General features: G+C 39.8%; 1 protein-coding gene across 3 annotated transcripts in view; it reads right to left on the bottom strand.

Annotated features, from left to right (window-relative positions):
- Nucleotides 1-223: 223 nt before the first annotated feature.
- PPP4R1 (protein phosphatase 4 regulatory subunit 1) overlaps nt 224-16,369 on the bottom strand; it is a 46,419-nt gene continuing 30,273 nt past the window's right edge. For 2 of the 3 annotated variants that reach the window (XM_073679037.1, XM_073679038.1), the window contains exons 12-20: nt 12,608-12,783; nt 8,260-8,355; nt 7,997-8,182; nt 7,305-7,466; nt 5,732-5,832; nt 4,322-4,442; nt 3,002-3,136; nt 1,829-1,970; nt 224-1,193 (exon numbers count right to left, since the gene is read on the bottom strand). In XM_073679037.1, coding sequence (XP_073535138.1) covers nt 1,030-1,193; nt 1,829-1,970; nt 3,002-3,136; nt 4,322-4,442; nt 5,732-5,832; nt 7,305-7,466; nt 7,997-8,182; nt 8,260-8,355; nt 12,608-12,783 — 1,283 coding nt within the window. In that variant the 3' untranslated portion in view covers nt 224-1,029. The remainder of the gene's footprint in view (nt 1,194-1,828; nt 1,971-3,001; nt 3,137-4,321; nt 4,443-5,731; nt 5,833-7,304; nt 7,467-7,996; nt 8,183-8,259; nt 8,356-12,607; nt 12,784-16,369) is intronic. The other variant, XM_073679039.1, reaches the window with a different exon arrangement.

The raw sequence follows: 16,369 nt of genomic DNA, 5'->3' as shown, positions 1-16,369 counted from the left end.
TAGACTGGGTTTATAAAGATCTTTTCTAGCATCGCCCACTTTCTAGTAATAAAAAGATAACAATTTCACATTTTCATCCCCTCAAGTAAATGAAGTACAAAAAGAGAGCAAAGAAGTACTGAAACTTATTAATAAATTTTATTCAGACAAGCAGATAAACTTGTATTACAACTGAGCTTTAAACAGCATGATTAAAGATGCAGTACTCTAGGGAGTACAACAGATATGTACATTTATATGAAGACCAATAGTTCTGCACCTCATAGCTGATCCTGATCAAGTTAAAAAAAACAAAAAAAAAAAAAAAAAAACACTTGACTTGAAGCACATGAATCAACACATATCCTTCAGGTCATGACCAGCATGAAAACAAAATTAGAATAGAGGTACTTAACAGCAATGTTGCCTGCCTAAAAGTACAGCAATATGCTGCATTTAACAATTAAAATCAGTATCTAATGTAGTGTTAGCACTGAGCCCTTAAGAAAAAAAAGGGTTTACTGCCCTTTATTTCTCAGTTAACACACATCTCAAGAAGGAAACTATTCACACATTAAGAAAGTGATGGGGGAAACACGTAATAAAAAACCCTTTGCCCCTAATACTGGAAATTCTCTACAATAATTTGGAACAGATTAATAGAAGTCACTGTATTATGACCCATAGATACATAACAGTGCTATTGCATATGGCAAGCCACATTAGTACCCATTCAGAATGGTGCATTATGGCACAGTACATATATGCAAGCACTTTAGTACCAGCTCCAGCAGTGAGAGACTTAAGTGAACTTTTTGAATGACAACCTAGAGTAGACCTTTATGCCCTCACAGATATAAAGTTACTCATCAGCCAGTTCAAGTTTCTTGACATCTCAGGAAGACAGAATACTTAAGGCTTTGGTGGCGATCCTCTGAGTTTATAGTTAGTTACTCTTCCCTCCTAAAGTAGAACAGGAATAACAATACAGAAAAGGCCAATAATGTGGTCATGGGTTTGAGTTCAACCTTCCTTGGAAATGAATGCTTATTAGTAGGTGGAAGAAGCAGTGCTCATTGCATCATCTGCAAGTTTGGTGCTAGCCGGGTGTATGCTGGCAAAATACTTGACATCATTATCATAATCCATCTGTAAAGCCACAATAGTCTGCTCCACAGCTTCTTGGTGAGAGTTGGCAGAGGTTAAGAAATACTCTGGGGATAAAAAAAAATAAAAATATATAGCATTACATTACAAAGAGAAGCTGCCGGAGTTGGCAACAATTAACCAATACCAATATTAGAAAATATTATTAAAGAGCACAGTGGGCAACCTAAAAGCATCCACATTAATGTATAAGTTCCCCTTTACCACCAAGATTTTTATTTTCTAGAAAACTATCAAACATGGGGCAAGAAGTTTACCCAAAGTCTTTGGTGGCTAGATATTAGTGACCAGACCTCTCTGATATGATTTTAAGTGAGCAAAATTAACTTTAAAAAAAAAAACGGCCCAATGAAAAGTAGATAAGTGAGTGATACAACGAGCTGTTTAATATCTGGACAATGACCACACTTGCATATCCTGAGACACGTCTGCACACTTACTGCAGGCTTGTTAATATTCTCAGTGTGGGCTGGAGAACTACAAATATTAACGCCACATCTAATTTTTTATAAGTTTGCTTATCAAAGAGAAACGCACACAAAGTTAACGGAGTTTTTCCTGTACAGGTTCCACTACCGTGATAAAAGGAGATCAGGAGTGCAATGGGCCTACACCACTAAAATGGTTGCATTGTTAATTAAAGACGTGACATTATTTGCATTATTGCAAGGTCTCCGCTCACCTTTCTCTAACAGGGTTTGCTTTAAGGTCTTTGCAAGGAGGACTCTGACATTTGGTACTCTATCAGAGGCAAGCTGCAGCAGAGGAGGCATTAAATGCATAGCAAATTGCTCCATAGGAAGACAGTCATCTTCAATGAGAGCCTGTTAAGACAAACACAACAATTACAGTATATGACATTATATGAAGAAAATACTTGGATCACAGGCAACTCATCTGCCTATTATGTCACAAGATAGATATCTATATCTCTATATCTATCTATCGATATAGTGAAATACTACAAAAGATAGGCCCCATCAGCTGCTCCAACACTCTGATCAACCGAAATGGACAGGGAATTGGTTTAGGTCTACATGATAATACAGTTCTGCTGAGTAAACAGAAGGAAAGGATTGTTCGGATATATGCTACATGATTTATCCTAAATGCCAATCAATCTGCCTAATATTGTGTGTGTCCCCTTTAAGTGGACACCACAGTTCTAACTTATCAGAGCATGAACCCCACAAGACCAAAGCATACCCCCAGCCTCGCACTGCCTGTCGTCCTGCCTTTTCCCTATAGTGAATACTCTCCCCAGGTAAGCGATGTACACGCATTTAACCGTCCATACAATATAAAATAGACCCGCCGGACCATCTTTCATTGTTCAATGGCCCAGTTCTGCAGCTTAGAAGCCTCTTTCTAGCATATCCAACATAACTAGCAATTGGGCTCCAGAACCGCTTATATAGTACTGGACTAGACGGGCCAACCTTCATTCCCCATGCAAAATAATGGCCAATGGGGGTCCATATCCCAACATCTGCAAACTCAGTGCAACCCACAAGACCTGTGGTTTTCAAGATGCCCTGTAGCCATCATAAATTAACCCAAAGTCACTCAGAACCACATACATGCCAATCTTTCCACTTTCCAATGCATCAACTTTATGAACTGACAAGTCACTAGTTGTTCACTACGGCGCCTTTCGAGGACTGGGATAAAGTCAGACAATCAATGTTTCTCACTTCACATGTCAGTGATCGGCGTGCATAAAGCTATAGATATTTCAGTACAAATACACCCTAAAAGTTAGACCAGGTCCAACACTGGAAAATCTGATGCGTCACTGCAGTACACTGACCAACTAGTGAAATTGTATACCACATTTAAGGAGATGAGAACCAACCTGGCATATGAACACAAACGATTGTCGTCCTGACCATTTTGAGCTCCTACAGAACTGCTCCACGAGTTTATTCATGAGGTCCAAGGCTAAGGTTGGGGTGGGAGCCAAGTACAACTTCTTCACCATCTCGCTAACCTGAAAAGTGAGCAATTTATAACACATTGTCATACTGGATATTAGAGGAGCTCGCACCATCAAAAGGAATGCCCAATGGAAGTACAAGTTGCAGGGGTGAGTAGCCGTGTAACAGTATTTAGCTCCAGTATTTGCATTTTTTCTTTCCAACCCTCCCAATTACATAACCATTTGTTAACCCTTTCCCGCAATTTTTTGATTATTATTATTATTTTTTTTCAACTTTGTTTTTTCCCTCTTCTTTTTCCAAGATGTAGAACTTAATTTTTCCATCAACATAGCCCGATGAGGACTTGTTTTTTTGTGGGACGAATTGCAGTTTTAAATTTGACCATTCAATTTACTAATAGAACTTTTACTGAAAAACAGGAAAAAAATCTGGAGTAGAGTGAAATGGTAAAAATAAAAAATCCTTTATTTTTGGTGTTGATTTTTATGGCGTTTATTACTTAGGAAAAATGATCCAGTAGCGAGATCTCCATGGTGACTGATTACGGCGATACCAAATGTGTACATCTTTTTAATTTTTTTTTTAAATTAAAAGTGGTGAAAAAAACCCAAAACAGATGCTTAGAAAATGGCAACATAAAACAATTTTATTTTTACAAGACCTGTTGTTGCCGGTTAATTTTCAGTCTATGGCCTTGTGTGAGGAGTGTTTCTTGTGTAGCAAGCTGATGATTTCATTGTTAGCAATTTATAGTACATATGACAACTTAATGGCTTATTGTATTTGGTTTTGGGAAGCTATGGTTACTGAAAAACAGCGGTTTTAGCATTTCAATTTTTTTTCTTTTTACGGTGTTTACCATATAATTTTTATATTTTGATATATCAAACTTATGGATGCAACGATACCAAATATGTTTTTTTTTTTTTAATAAGCGGTATGTCATGCTAATTAACAGTTTTAGATACCAATTCTTTTTTGGTGCTTTCGACAAAACTGCATGGTTTAGCTGGAAAGGTGCATGTCTTAAGATGTTCTAAAATTTTTACTCAAAATGGTTTAAAATTATGCCAACCAAGAGGAGGTGTCTAGTCTAAGCTTACACCATCTATACATTCGACAGAATTAGCAAATCTGCCTTATTGCTAATTTTTGGCACATTAGACAATAAATTGCCAAACAGAAGAGTCCAGGTAAAAGATGGAGGATGATGGCTTGGCAGAATAGACACTCACCAGTTTATATGATATCCAGCGGACGGACGATACTTTGTCCCCACAGAGAGTTAAAGCAATTGGTAGTAAATAGTCAAAGATATCTCTGGCACTGTACAGCTCAAGTAGAAGAACCAACTGCCTAGAAAGAGCAGCAAACATACAAGCAGGACATGAGTAGTTATTTTATTCAAGTGCATCATGCAATGACTGTATACTGGAGAGGCCATGCAGACCAAAGGATACTACAGGAGTATCCAAGCTCCAGATGTTCAGGAACTACAGCCCACTGCATGTAAAGCCAGGGTTCCACCACATCTCAAGAGCACTCTATTCCAAAGTGGGAACACATGAAAAAGTATATGATGTGCACTATAAAGTATTACAGCAAATACATGATTTACAGATCATGTAGTAGCACTCAGTTTTATTACTTAAAGGGAATCTGTCAGGTCCCCCATGCCCTCCAATTCAGCAGCATTCATATATATAACATGGAAAGAGGTCCAACTAATCTGGGGAAACTAATGTACAATCGACTAGTCAAAGTCCTAATTAGCATAGGAAAAATGGACCTTATAAATGCTTTTTTTTTTTTAAACATTAAATTAAACTGAACAACATTATACAGTGCTGTTTAGGCAGGGAATTTAGTCGTATGTATGTGAATGCTGCCGAGTTGGAGGGCATGGGGAACCTGACAGATTCCCTTTAATGATTTGAATACTGCATGGCAGGGAACCTATGGCCCAAGGGTAGATTCCTGGGAACCGCAGTGCTTGGCTCGACCGCCACTCTTTGCAGGTCCTTTAATTACTCCTTAAAATATGAGCATGCTGCTTTCACTAGTGACTACCGCGGAACATGCCATGAAGGATTACGTCCCGACGCTAGCCCATGCCAGCGTCAGAACGTACTATGGGGAGCTGTTAGCGCGCTCTAGCTCCAGTCCTACCAGCAAAGAAAGCAGCAGCAGCGTCTCCAGTGATGTATATGCTGTGGCCCCAGTGTCTCCTATGTGATTTATGTACAGCAGTCTCAAGTGTCTTCTAGGATGTATATAGAGCATTCTCAGTGTCTACTATATGATGTATACTGCAGACCTCACTTCTTGAGTTTTATATAAATGTAACGTGAGCTGTGATCAATTTCCCCCTGTGAGGAGACTATATCTTGGCAGAAAAAAAAAATGTTCCCCACCCCTGCTGTATGGCATGGCATTTAAAAAAAAAAAAAAACACTCTTGCAGCCTGCTACAGACATGCGTAAACTCATGTCACACAGGATGCGTTAAGGGCTAAAAAAACACACTAAACTGAAAGTGCAGAATAGATAATCTGATCAGATAGATAATGTGGGGAAAATATTTGGTTTTAATCTTCAGTGAATACTGGAAATATTATAAAAAGTTTAGTTCCAAGATGCACGTACTCTGCCAATTCTGCCCTGAAACGCCAGTTTCGACAGTTATCAGTCACCAAGAATTCCTGCAGTTGATAAAGGTATTCTCTTCTTTTGTCAGACTGTAGAAGCTGGAAAAAAAAAATATTGTTATAAATATTTGGATCTTATAAGCACTTATTTTTCTACTGCAATGGGACGTGTCCAGGCGGAACAGGAGGAAAAAAAACAACAAAAAAACAACTGGATTTCACCCTATGCATTGGAAAATCAGGCAAGCTATTCAGTGTTTGGTTACATACATGAGACCCCATAATAAAAATGAATCGCCTTATCAAAGGAAGTATCTTACTTGTCTCTAAGATCAGTCCCATCTGATCAGAGCACTATCTTTTTGAAGGGGATAATGTTTAATTGAAAATTTCACTATTGATTTGTCAATAGTCCCCATCAATGAGCTTAACATGTCCAAAGTGAACGCCTGGGTTCCCTCATGTAATATCACTTCCCTGTCTTTTTACTAGTATTGGGCCTCCCTGCAGGCTCAGCTTTTCGTATTGGATGCTACCAGGTTCCTTGAGGAGACCATTCAGTCTTGGGTGAAATGAGCTGGAACCTAGTCACCAAGAAAATTTAAAACCGACTTCACTACATGCAGATTACATGCTGTATTGAGTACTACTAGCTAAAATGTAACCACGTACTATTTCAGTCTTAACTATATGTCCACCACTGCTGATGGTGTGGTCTGCTGCTTTATCTAGGTTGCATGCCTTTTGACATTCCTGTGATAATTCTTGCCCTCAAAAGGGGAGCTGTTTTTCAAGAGGAGAATTAAAGATTGCTTATATGAAAGAGGACCTATCACCAAACTGTTCATGTTGACCTAGCTGCACAATGTAATAGGTGCAAGCCTTTTCAATAATCTGGGGAGTCTGATAAGTGCCATGTGCCCAGCCAGATATCTTACTCCAGTCAGAGGGAATGGAGTAAGATTTCTGGGGCAGGGACAGTCACAGAGGGTCATGCTACAATCCCACCTTCACCTATTTTGGCGGAGCTGGGAGGAACAGGTGTGAAAACATCATCTCGTAAAAAAATTTCACAACTCAGAGTTGCGCAGAACATTTGCGACTTTTCAAAGCAATTTACACCAGAAAGCTGGCAAAATTGCTTTGATGAAACTAAGTCCATGTATTAATTTATTTTCAGGTGTTTTATGAAGAATGTGGATAAATTTGGTAACTTTGTTGCTTCTGTAATACTTACATTTTCTGCCCCCAAATCCAGAAGATAAAACTGCATCAGTTGTGTGTAATGTACAGACTGTAAATCGATTAGTGATACTTGCATATTATGCAATGGATTTTTTTTCAACCTAGTCTGGCTATTTAAATTTATCCTATTAGGGCGCATAATTAGCTGTTCAGTAACTCATTTCCACCCCACTCTCCCTCCTTTTACACCTTGTATTTTTTTTGTCCCTTATTGTGACATACAAAATAATTAATTAGGGAATTAGTCTGAAAATGTAAAAAACAAAAAAAAAAACCAACATAAGTATTAAATAAAATGTAAAAATTTTTAGAATGTACAAACTCACTTTTAAAAAGTCATAAAGGTGTTTTAGGACGCCTATCCTGACTTCATCGAGGTCCTTTAGAAACCCATTGAAGATTGGCAGCAAGTCTGCAGCAGTAAGGGAATCACCAAGTATTAATGCTAATTCATGAATGGAAAAGGCCAATGTTCTTCGCACCTTCCACTGATCAAGAGAAAAAAAACATAAGAATCAAAAGATATCTTACTTTGTGTATTAGAGGGGGGGGGGGGGGATGTCCTCTGCTCAGACAACACTTTCTGAAACCGTATGTTTACTCTGGTACCGATGCCATTCCATCGGAGTTGGCACTGGCTCTCCCAGGGATTGCATGACATTATGTCACGCGATCCCTACAGCCAATCAGTGCTGGCTTCTCTCTTCCCTCCTTTGAATAAATCAAAACGTCCAGAGGAAGTGAAAAAGCAGGTGCAGCTTTCATTTCCTCCGTATGTCAATTAAGTCCATAGGAGAGGAGCGTGAACCAGCGCTGAATGGCTACAGGGATCACGTGACATCATGTCACTCGATCCCCGGGAGAGCCACTGCAGATACTGCTGGAATGGCGCTGGAAGGGTTATTATTTTACTGGGGAAAAAGACAGGCATTCAGAAGGGGTTGTCAGAGTAGTGGACAACTGCTTTAAAAGTATACTAGTGAACAGAGATTAGATAGGAACCCACATGGTTATGTACCTGCATGTCGGCTGCTAGTGTTTCATAAGTGTCCCGGAGACAGTGCCAGTTTTGTCTACCCAGTGTGAGGGCCACTCCTGGAATGCTATAGGCACAATGCTTGGCAATCTCTGTGTCAACAGTCTGGGCACGGGAAGGGTCAGTCATTGATAAATACTGATCCAATAAGGCCTGAGGTACAACATCCTAGGAACATAAGAGCCATGAATTAATATTTACTCTCTAGATATTAGAAATGCACATAAGAAAGCCTGTCCACACACCTGCACTTTGGACTTCTTTTCCTCTTCAGGGCTATAGCTGCTACTAGTGCTCAAGTCGGAATCATTGTGGATGTAGCGCAGAGTGGACTGCATGCACTGTACATGGTCATCAAAGCCATTTTGAAGGAAGGAATAGGATAAGATTAAATTTGCCTTTGCACCCAGTAATTTGGAGGAGAGCATACCCCTAAAGAGTATTCCACTTAATGTATAAAAAAGATCAGGGGGCTTCCACCATCTATAATTTAGGATACATACAACCCCTGGCAAAAATTATGGAATCACCAGGCTCGGAGGATGTTCATTTCAGTTGTTTAATGTAGTTGAAAAAAAGCAGATCACAGACATGGCACAAAACTAAAAAAGTCATTTCAAATGGCAACTTTAGGGCTTTAAGAAACACTAAAAGAAATCAAGATTAAAAATGTGGTACTCAGTAAGGGTAATTTTTTTCAGACCAAGCAGAGGGAAAAAAATTATGAAATCACTCAATTCTGAGGAAACAATTATGGAATCATGAAAAACAAACTCACAAAAGAACATTCCAATACATCACTAGTATTTTGTTGCACCACCTCTGGCTTTAATAACAGCTTGCAGTCTCTGAGGCATGGACTTAATGAGTGACAAACAGTACTCTTCATCAATCTGGCTCCAACTTTCTCTGATTGCTGCTGCCAGATCAGCTTTGCAGGTTGGAGCCTTGTCACGGACCATTTTCTTCAACTTCCAAAGATTTTCAATTGGATTGAGATCCGGACTATTTGAAGGCCATGACATTGACCTTATGTGTCTTCTTTCAAGGAATGTTTTCACAGTTTTTGCTCTATGGCAGGATGCATTATCTTGAAAAATTATGTCATCATCCCCAAACATCCTTTCAATTGATGGGATAAGAAAACTGTCCAAAATATCAATGTAAACTTGGGCATTTATTGAAGATGTAATGACAGCTATCTCCCCAGTGTCTTTACCTGACATGCAGCCCCATATCATCAATGACTGTGGAAATTTGCATGTTCTCTTCATGCAGTCATCTTTATAAATCTCATTGGAACGGCACCAAACAAAAGTTCCAGCATCACCTTGCCCAATGCAGATTCGCGATGCATTACTGAATATGATTTTTATCCAGTCATCCACAGTCCACGATTGCTTTTCCTTAGCCCATTGTAACCTTGTTTTTTTCTGTTTAGGTGTTAATGATGGCTTATGTTTAGCTTTTCTGTATGTAAATCCCATTTCCTTTAGGCGGTTTCTTACAGTTAGGTCACAGACATTGACTCCAGTTTCCTCTCATTCGTTCCTCATTTGTTTTGTTGTGCATTTCCTGTTTTGGAGACCTATTGCTTTAAGTTTCCGGTCTTGACGCTTTGATGTCTTCCTTGGTCTACCAGTATGTTTGCCTTTAACAACTTTCCCATGTTGTTTGTATTTGGTCCAGATTTTAGACACAGCTGACTCTGAACAACCAACATCTTTTGCAACATTTCGTGATGATTTACCTTCTTTTAAGAGTTTGATAATCCTCTCCTGTGTTTCAATTGACATCTCTCGTGTTGGAGCCATGATTCATATCAGTCCACTTGGTGCAACAGCTCTCCAAGGTGTGATCACTCCTTTTTAGATGCAGACTAACTAGCAGATCAAATATGATGCAGGTGTTTTGGAAATGAAAATTTACAGGGTGATTCCATATTTTTTTCCTCAGAATTGAGCGATTCCACAATTTTTTCCCTCTGCTTGGCCTGAAAAAAAATAACCCTTACTGAGTACCACATTATTAATCTTGATTTCTTTTAGTGTTTCTTAAAGCCCTAAAGTTGCCATTTGAAATGACTTTAGTTTTGTGCCATGTCTATGATTTGCTTTTTTTCAACAACATTAAACAACTGAATGAACATCTTCCGAGCCCGGTGATTCCATAATTTTTGCCAAGGGTTGTAAAAGAGATTTTGCCAAGTAGCTCCAGCTGGTTATGGATTACTACAATACTACAGCCAATATAAATCACAAATGAAAGTTTTTGCTCATTAACCCCTTAAAAAGGTAACTTGTGACCCGATTCATGCTACCCACGCCACGTGCAGCATGAATCCGAGCATGGCTGCAATCGTGCAGTCCGTTAAGTTTTTCTCTGAAATGCTCCAGCGCTTTATAGAAAATGTATTTTAAAAGATCCTGCTGGATACCACATTAGTGAGGCTTTATCCCCAGCCAGCTTCTATCGGTGCCAGTGACAGGTTTCTCACTATGGGAGAGACCTGCCAATCACCTACGATGAGAAAAGCCAGCTGAGAGTGGGAACAAACTAGTCTAGTCTCCGGCTATATTCCCCACCCCAACCGGATCTTTAAAGTATACATAATCTGAAACTCTGGAGCGTTTCAGGGGAAATCAGAGCCTGACTGCATGATTGCAGCCAGGTATGATTCATGCTTCCTGCAATTTGGGCAGCATGAATCAAGTGACCAGTTCCCTTTAAGGAGCAGGTCTTTTTTTCCCCCCCACTGCCGCATTATAGCATGTTTTCTCCCCCACTCTTCATGTGCTAGACAAGCAAGGAGTTACTTTATTCCATAGCCTTGCATAAAATTGTGGCATACATGAAATGTATATGCTTTAACTAGTACTTTTTGCGCAATAAATTCAGGTTGGAAAAAAAAAAAAAAAAAAAAATTAATATGTTTTGCATCATTCCGAGAGCCACGTTTTACATTTTCTATCAACAGAGCCTGTGTGTTCATTTTTGCATGATAAGAAAAAAATAAAACTTTTTAATGATTGTTCACCATTCAATATAAGTTGACATACAAATATTTTGGGAGTCAATTCAATAACTGTACCAAATAAATACATAGTTTTTAAAAAAATACATAATTATATAGTTTTATAATATAGGTGGTTACAGACACTGATCGCAAATGGGAGATTGGGGCGTTTGTTTTCAAAATGTAACCTTTTTTTAATTAAAAAAAAAAAAACTTAGAACATTTAAATTCTGTAAAAAAATAAATAAAAAAAAATTAAAATTAAAACCGGTTGTATTTTTCTTATGAAAGGGACTTGAACATGTGATCCTTTGTTGGCTTTGACGATACACTACCGCTCTCCCTATTTCAAGCTCCTCAGATGCAGTGTTTGTTATTTAACAGTGTATCTAAGGAGTTAATGTGTGGAGATCAGGGATCTCATAGTTCCCACAGTTTCGGCTATGAATATCAGCCAGGCTCCAGCAGCTGATCACACGGGCAGTACCTGCATTATCAGCATGATATACATATATATCAGTCATGGAGAACTAATTAACAAGTGCTCATTAAAGGGAACCTGTCACATGATCAATAATGCCCAAATAACAGGCAACACGTATCAGGTCCTGGCTGCAAGACTGCAGACCAGTGCATGATACTGAAATACTCGAGTGTTTCAAATAAAACAGTTTAAAGAGCAGTCTGGGGACCGTAGGGAGAGACTAGATTAGTCCCCAGCCGAATTATCTCCACCCCGCTCTCTCACCATGTACACACTTGGATTCTTCAAACTACGTTTTCTGCAAACACAAGAGTGTTTAGAGTAAAATGTGCAATAGCGTAGCTAGGGCAATGGACAGCATAAATCGAGTGACAGGTTCCCTTTAAAGGATACATATTCATCAATACGGATACATTTGCAAAAAATAGTTTAAGTAACTAAACCCGACATAGACCAGTGACTCCACCTGCAGGGGCAGTGCTAGTGCTCCTGCACACCGGGTAGTGACACTGCTCTGCTGGCAGCTTATTACTATTCATCTAAGCAGACCGGACTCTGCGCTCATCGCACAGGGGGAAACACTCAGGGACCAGCCCCTAAATCAAGAGTCACTGATGATTCTTAGTTTCAGGGTGGCAAGCAGAGTGTCGGGAAGTCCCAGCCCGCCCACTCCCGATGACTCTTCTTTTCACTCTGGAAAGGGGAGTGACAGCAGATTGTGCTTCGTTTCAAGGTGGAAAGGGGAGTGACAGCAGTTTCAGCCAGCAGATGAGGATTCGTTTGAGTATCCCATCATGCACTGGGAATTCTGAAACTAATTGTCAACGGAAGTGGGCAATATAGACAGAACCCCAAGTTGCAGTAGAGAGTGAATAGTAGGGAATTTTATCTTGACTTTAAATTACAAAAGTTAATAGTTTTTGAAAGATTAAATTGAAAATTTACTTTTGGGGTTTCGCAATAACCATTCAACTGCACCATGTTCACAACAAACACACAGCTGAGGATTTAACTACCACCCAGAACAAAAAATAATGTAAAAGAGCGAAGACTACTGCTTTAAAAAAAAACAAACAAAAGAGGACTTCCTTACCTCTACAGAATCACTGATTAGAGGAATGGAGTCATCTTGTGAGACTCTGCAGATTATCCTCCCAGACTCCATTGTGTTGTTGCGGTAGATCTCCTGATTCAAGTGAGAGGATATTTTATCTTCCTGAGTTTCTAAGCTGGACGCTTTAAGGGCAGCAGTGAGGACATCAACTTGTGCTAGAAGAAAAATGAAAAGACATCATCAATGTATTGTAACTCTCCAGGAAATGCAAGCGTCTATGAAAGAGCCATAGAATAAGTCATCAAAATCAGTTTGATGGGTGTCCAACACCTTCACCAACCAGCTGTTATCAACTGAATATTTGCTGGTCAGCAGTACCCGACAGCAGTCGGTAAACCAAGAATATGGAGCTGTGGTGTCCTGCACCATACACTCTTTATATACAGCTACCACTGGAGATGATAAAAGCGGATTGGTGGATGTGTCCGGTATTAGACCCACACCAATCTTATAATGATGACCCACACATAGGATATCAATATCAGACTAGTGGACAACCTCCTCTTTTTTTTTGGAAGAGTTTACCCACAAGATATACATACATGTTTTTCCTCCAGTGTTCAATTAACCTCCCCACACCCTAAGTATATAACCTCTCCGACACTATTTGGAGTGGTGTTTATTCGGCAACAATAAGAGTATTAGTTTAAATCTCTGACTCCTTTGAAGCTCAGGATAGAGTGGTTTGTGAAAGTATTAAACCACTTGGCATTTTTCATGTTTTGCTACCTTACAACCTGGAATTTTTTATTTTATTTTTTGAGGGCTTGAATCAGTTCATGTAAAGAACATGCCTACAGCTGTGAACATTTGGTTTTCTTTTTGTGCAGCAAACAAAATCAGAAAAAAAAATAACTGAAAACTTCAGTGTGCATAACTATTCACCCCCCCCCCCCAAAGTCAGTACTTTGTAGAGCCTCTTTTTGCATCAATTACAGCTGCAAGTCGCTTTGGATGAGTCTCTGAGCTTTCTATATTTTGCCACTCTGACTTTTTCCCATTCGTCATGGCAAAACTGCTCCAGCTTCTTCAAGTTAGATGGTCTCCTCTGGTGAACAGCAATCTTCAAATCGGACCACAGATTCTCAATTGGATTAAGGTCTGGTATTTGACTAGGCTACTCTATAACATTTAAGTTTCCTCTTGAACCAAGAGTGTTGCTTTAGCAGTATGCTTTGGGTCATTGTCTTGTTGGAAGGTGAACCTCTGTCCCAGTCTCAAGACTGGAGTAGGATTGCTCAAGTACATTCCTGTATTTGGCACCATTCACCTTACTCTTGACTGACCATTTTCCCTGTCCCTGCTGTCGAAAAATATCCCCACACTGCTGCCACCATGTTTCACTGTGAGGATGGTGTTCTTGGGGTGATTAGCTGTGTTGGTTTGACACCATAGACAGCGTTTACCTTGGTGGTTAAAAAGTTAAATTTTGGTCTCATCTGACCACAGCACCTTCCTCCATAAATTTGGAGAGTCTCCCACGTGTCTTTTGGCAAAATCAAAACAAGCAGTACAATTTGTGTATTTAAAGTAAAGGTTTTTTTCTGCCCTCTCTCTCATAAAGGCCACCTCTATGGAATGTACGTCTTATGCTACAGCCCCACTATCAGTATTTGGTCACTATTTTTCCTCAGTATTTGTAAGCTAAAACTGCAGAATTGGTGCACTTGTTTCGATAATACCTTTTCTTTGATTGTAAGCCAAAACCAGGTGAGGAACAAATACGGAGGAAAAAATGACAAAATACTGATAGTGGGGCTGTAGCCTTATTATCGTCGTATGGACAGATACTCCAGTCTCTGCTTGTGAACACTGCAGCTCCTTCAGGGTTACCTTTGGTCTCTGTGCTGCCTCTCTGATTAATGCTCTTCTTGCCCGGGCTGAAAGTTTTGGTGGGTGGCCCTCTCTTGGCAGGTTTGTTGTGGTACCATGTTCTTTCCATTTGATAGTGAACAGGGAGATCATCAGAGATTGGGATATTTTTTTTTCTAACCTAACCCTGACTTGTACTTCAACAACTTTGTCCCCGACTTGTTTGGAGATCTCCTTGGTCTTCATGGTGTGATTTGGTTATTGGTGCCTCTTGCTTGTGTTGAAACTTCTGTGGCCTTTCAGGCAAGGTGTATATACACTGACAGACCATGTGACACTTAGATTGCACACAGGTGGACTTCCTTTCACTAAGCATGTGACTTAGGAAGGTAATTGATTGCACCAGAAATTTAGGGGCTTCATAACAAAAGGGGTAAATTCACATGCACATGACAATTTTTAGTTATTTGGTCCCATAAATCTAATTTAATAAACTGCACGGAAAATCTACAATATAGTACAAAGTAATCCAATGAATGACATCTAATGTCCTAACATACCCTAAGGAGACTTTTTGAACAAAAGACAAATTAATAAAAGTATTGGATATTTCAGAACATCATTAGTAAAAAGCAACACTAATGTCATGGCTAGTTGTCAGAAGAGAAAATTAAAATGTATCAGTTTTCACCTCAAAATGACAACAAAATGGCTCACAAGACATTGTAACTGGTAAACGGTTTAACTTATTGGCTTCCAGGATAATTTTACTAGTAAAATTGTTCATGCTGCTTTCCAACCTCAAAACAAATGCTGCACGTAGAATAGCGCAGGTAGAACATCTCAGAGGTAATATGATACAGACATGCAACCTGTGGCCCTTATACTCTAGTAGCGGCAGGCATTTAATTCCTCGACGTGTGAAGTCATTGTACATGTATCTAAGGGGTTTTGGTTCTGGCTTTTATCCCAAGTCATGTGACAAGACTCGTTAAAGGGTCAATATGGACTTTTAAGATGGTTACTTCCTATAGGTGGCAATAGAGATCTAGTTCTCTTCCTCTCTGAAGAGACAATTGTCATTGTACATCACACATCTGATGCGTGTGTATGGAGCGGTCTCAGGAGTCAAGTGGCATCTGCCTGATGAGCAGCACTCATAGCTGAGCTATGAACACTTGTTAATCTCTTAAATACTGCTGTCAATCTCTGACAGCAGCATTTAAAGAGGACCTTTCACTACTTTTATTTGTAACTGCCTACCTCGTTAAAAAATGGGGCTGAGGAGCTGATTAAACACCGACACACACACTGCTGTGAAGATATGGGCTTCTGAATTATAATGTGCCCAGTATGCAAGTTTTCTCCCAGATGAAGATGCCCAATCATAAGGCGGCAGCATCCTACAGGGGCAGAAAGCAAAAGCCCAGAGTTCAAATCCCACCAAGGACAACATCCTCAAGGAGTTTGTATGATCTCCCCGTGTTTACGTGGGTTTCCTCTGGGTTCTCCGGTTTCCTCCCACACTCCAAAGCCATACTGATAAAGAATGTAGATTGTGAGCCCCGATGGGGACAGTGCCCATAATGTCTGTAAAGCGCTGTGGAATTAATGGCGCTATACGAGTGAGTAAAATAAATGTGAAAACAGGCATTTTCAACATGGTTTGGTGAGACTGCTCTATCTACCCTTATTACACTGAGCTCTAGCTCCCAACGCTTACTGCCATTACAGTGTCAGGAGAGGCAGACAGCTGCAATGTGGAGTGTCGGACATTGATGAACAGCGTACGAGCAGCTTTTGTCACATACCTGTAGTAGTCCCATAGCGCTGTATGTGGCAAACTCTGCTTGCACTATGCTCTTTCCTGCAGCACTCCTCTCCCACCGCTGTAACAGGAAGCGACGGGAGAACTCAGCATGAACCAAT

This window comes from Phyllobates terribilis, unplaced genomic scaffold, assembly GCF_046119375.1.
Source record: "Phyllobates terribilis strain yellow unplaced genomic scaffold, ASM4611937v1 Scaffold_4__5_contigs__length_816908805, whole genome shotgun sequence".
In the NCBI taxonomy this organism is placed as follows: Eukaryota; Metazoa; Chordata; class Amphibia; order Anura; family Dendrobatidae; genus Phyllobates; species Phyllobates terribilis.
The sequence above is the reverse complement of the archived record's forward strand: the minus strand, read 5'-3'. Positions and strand labels throughout refer to the sequence as shown.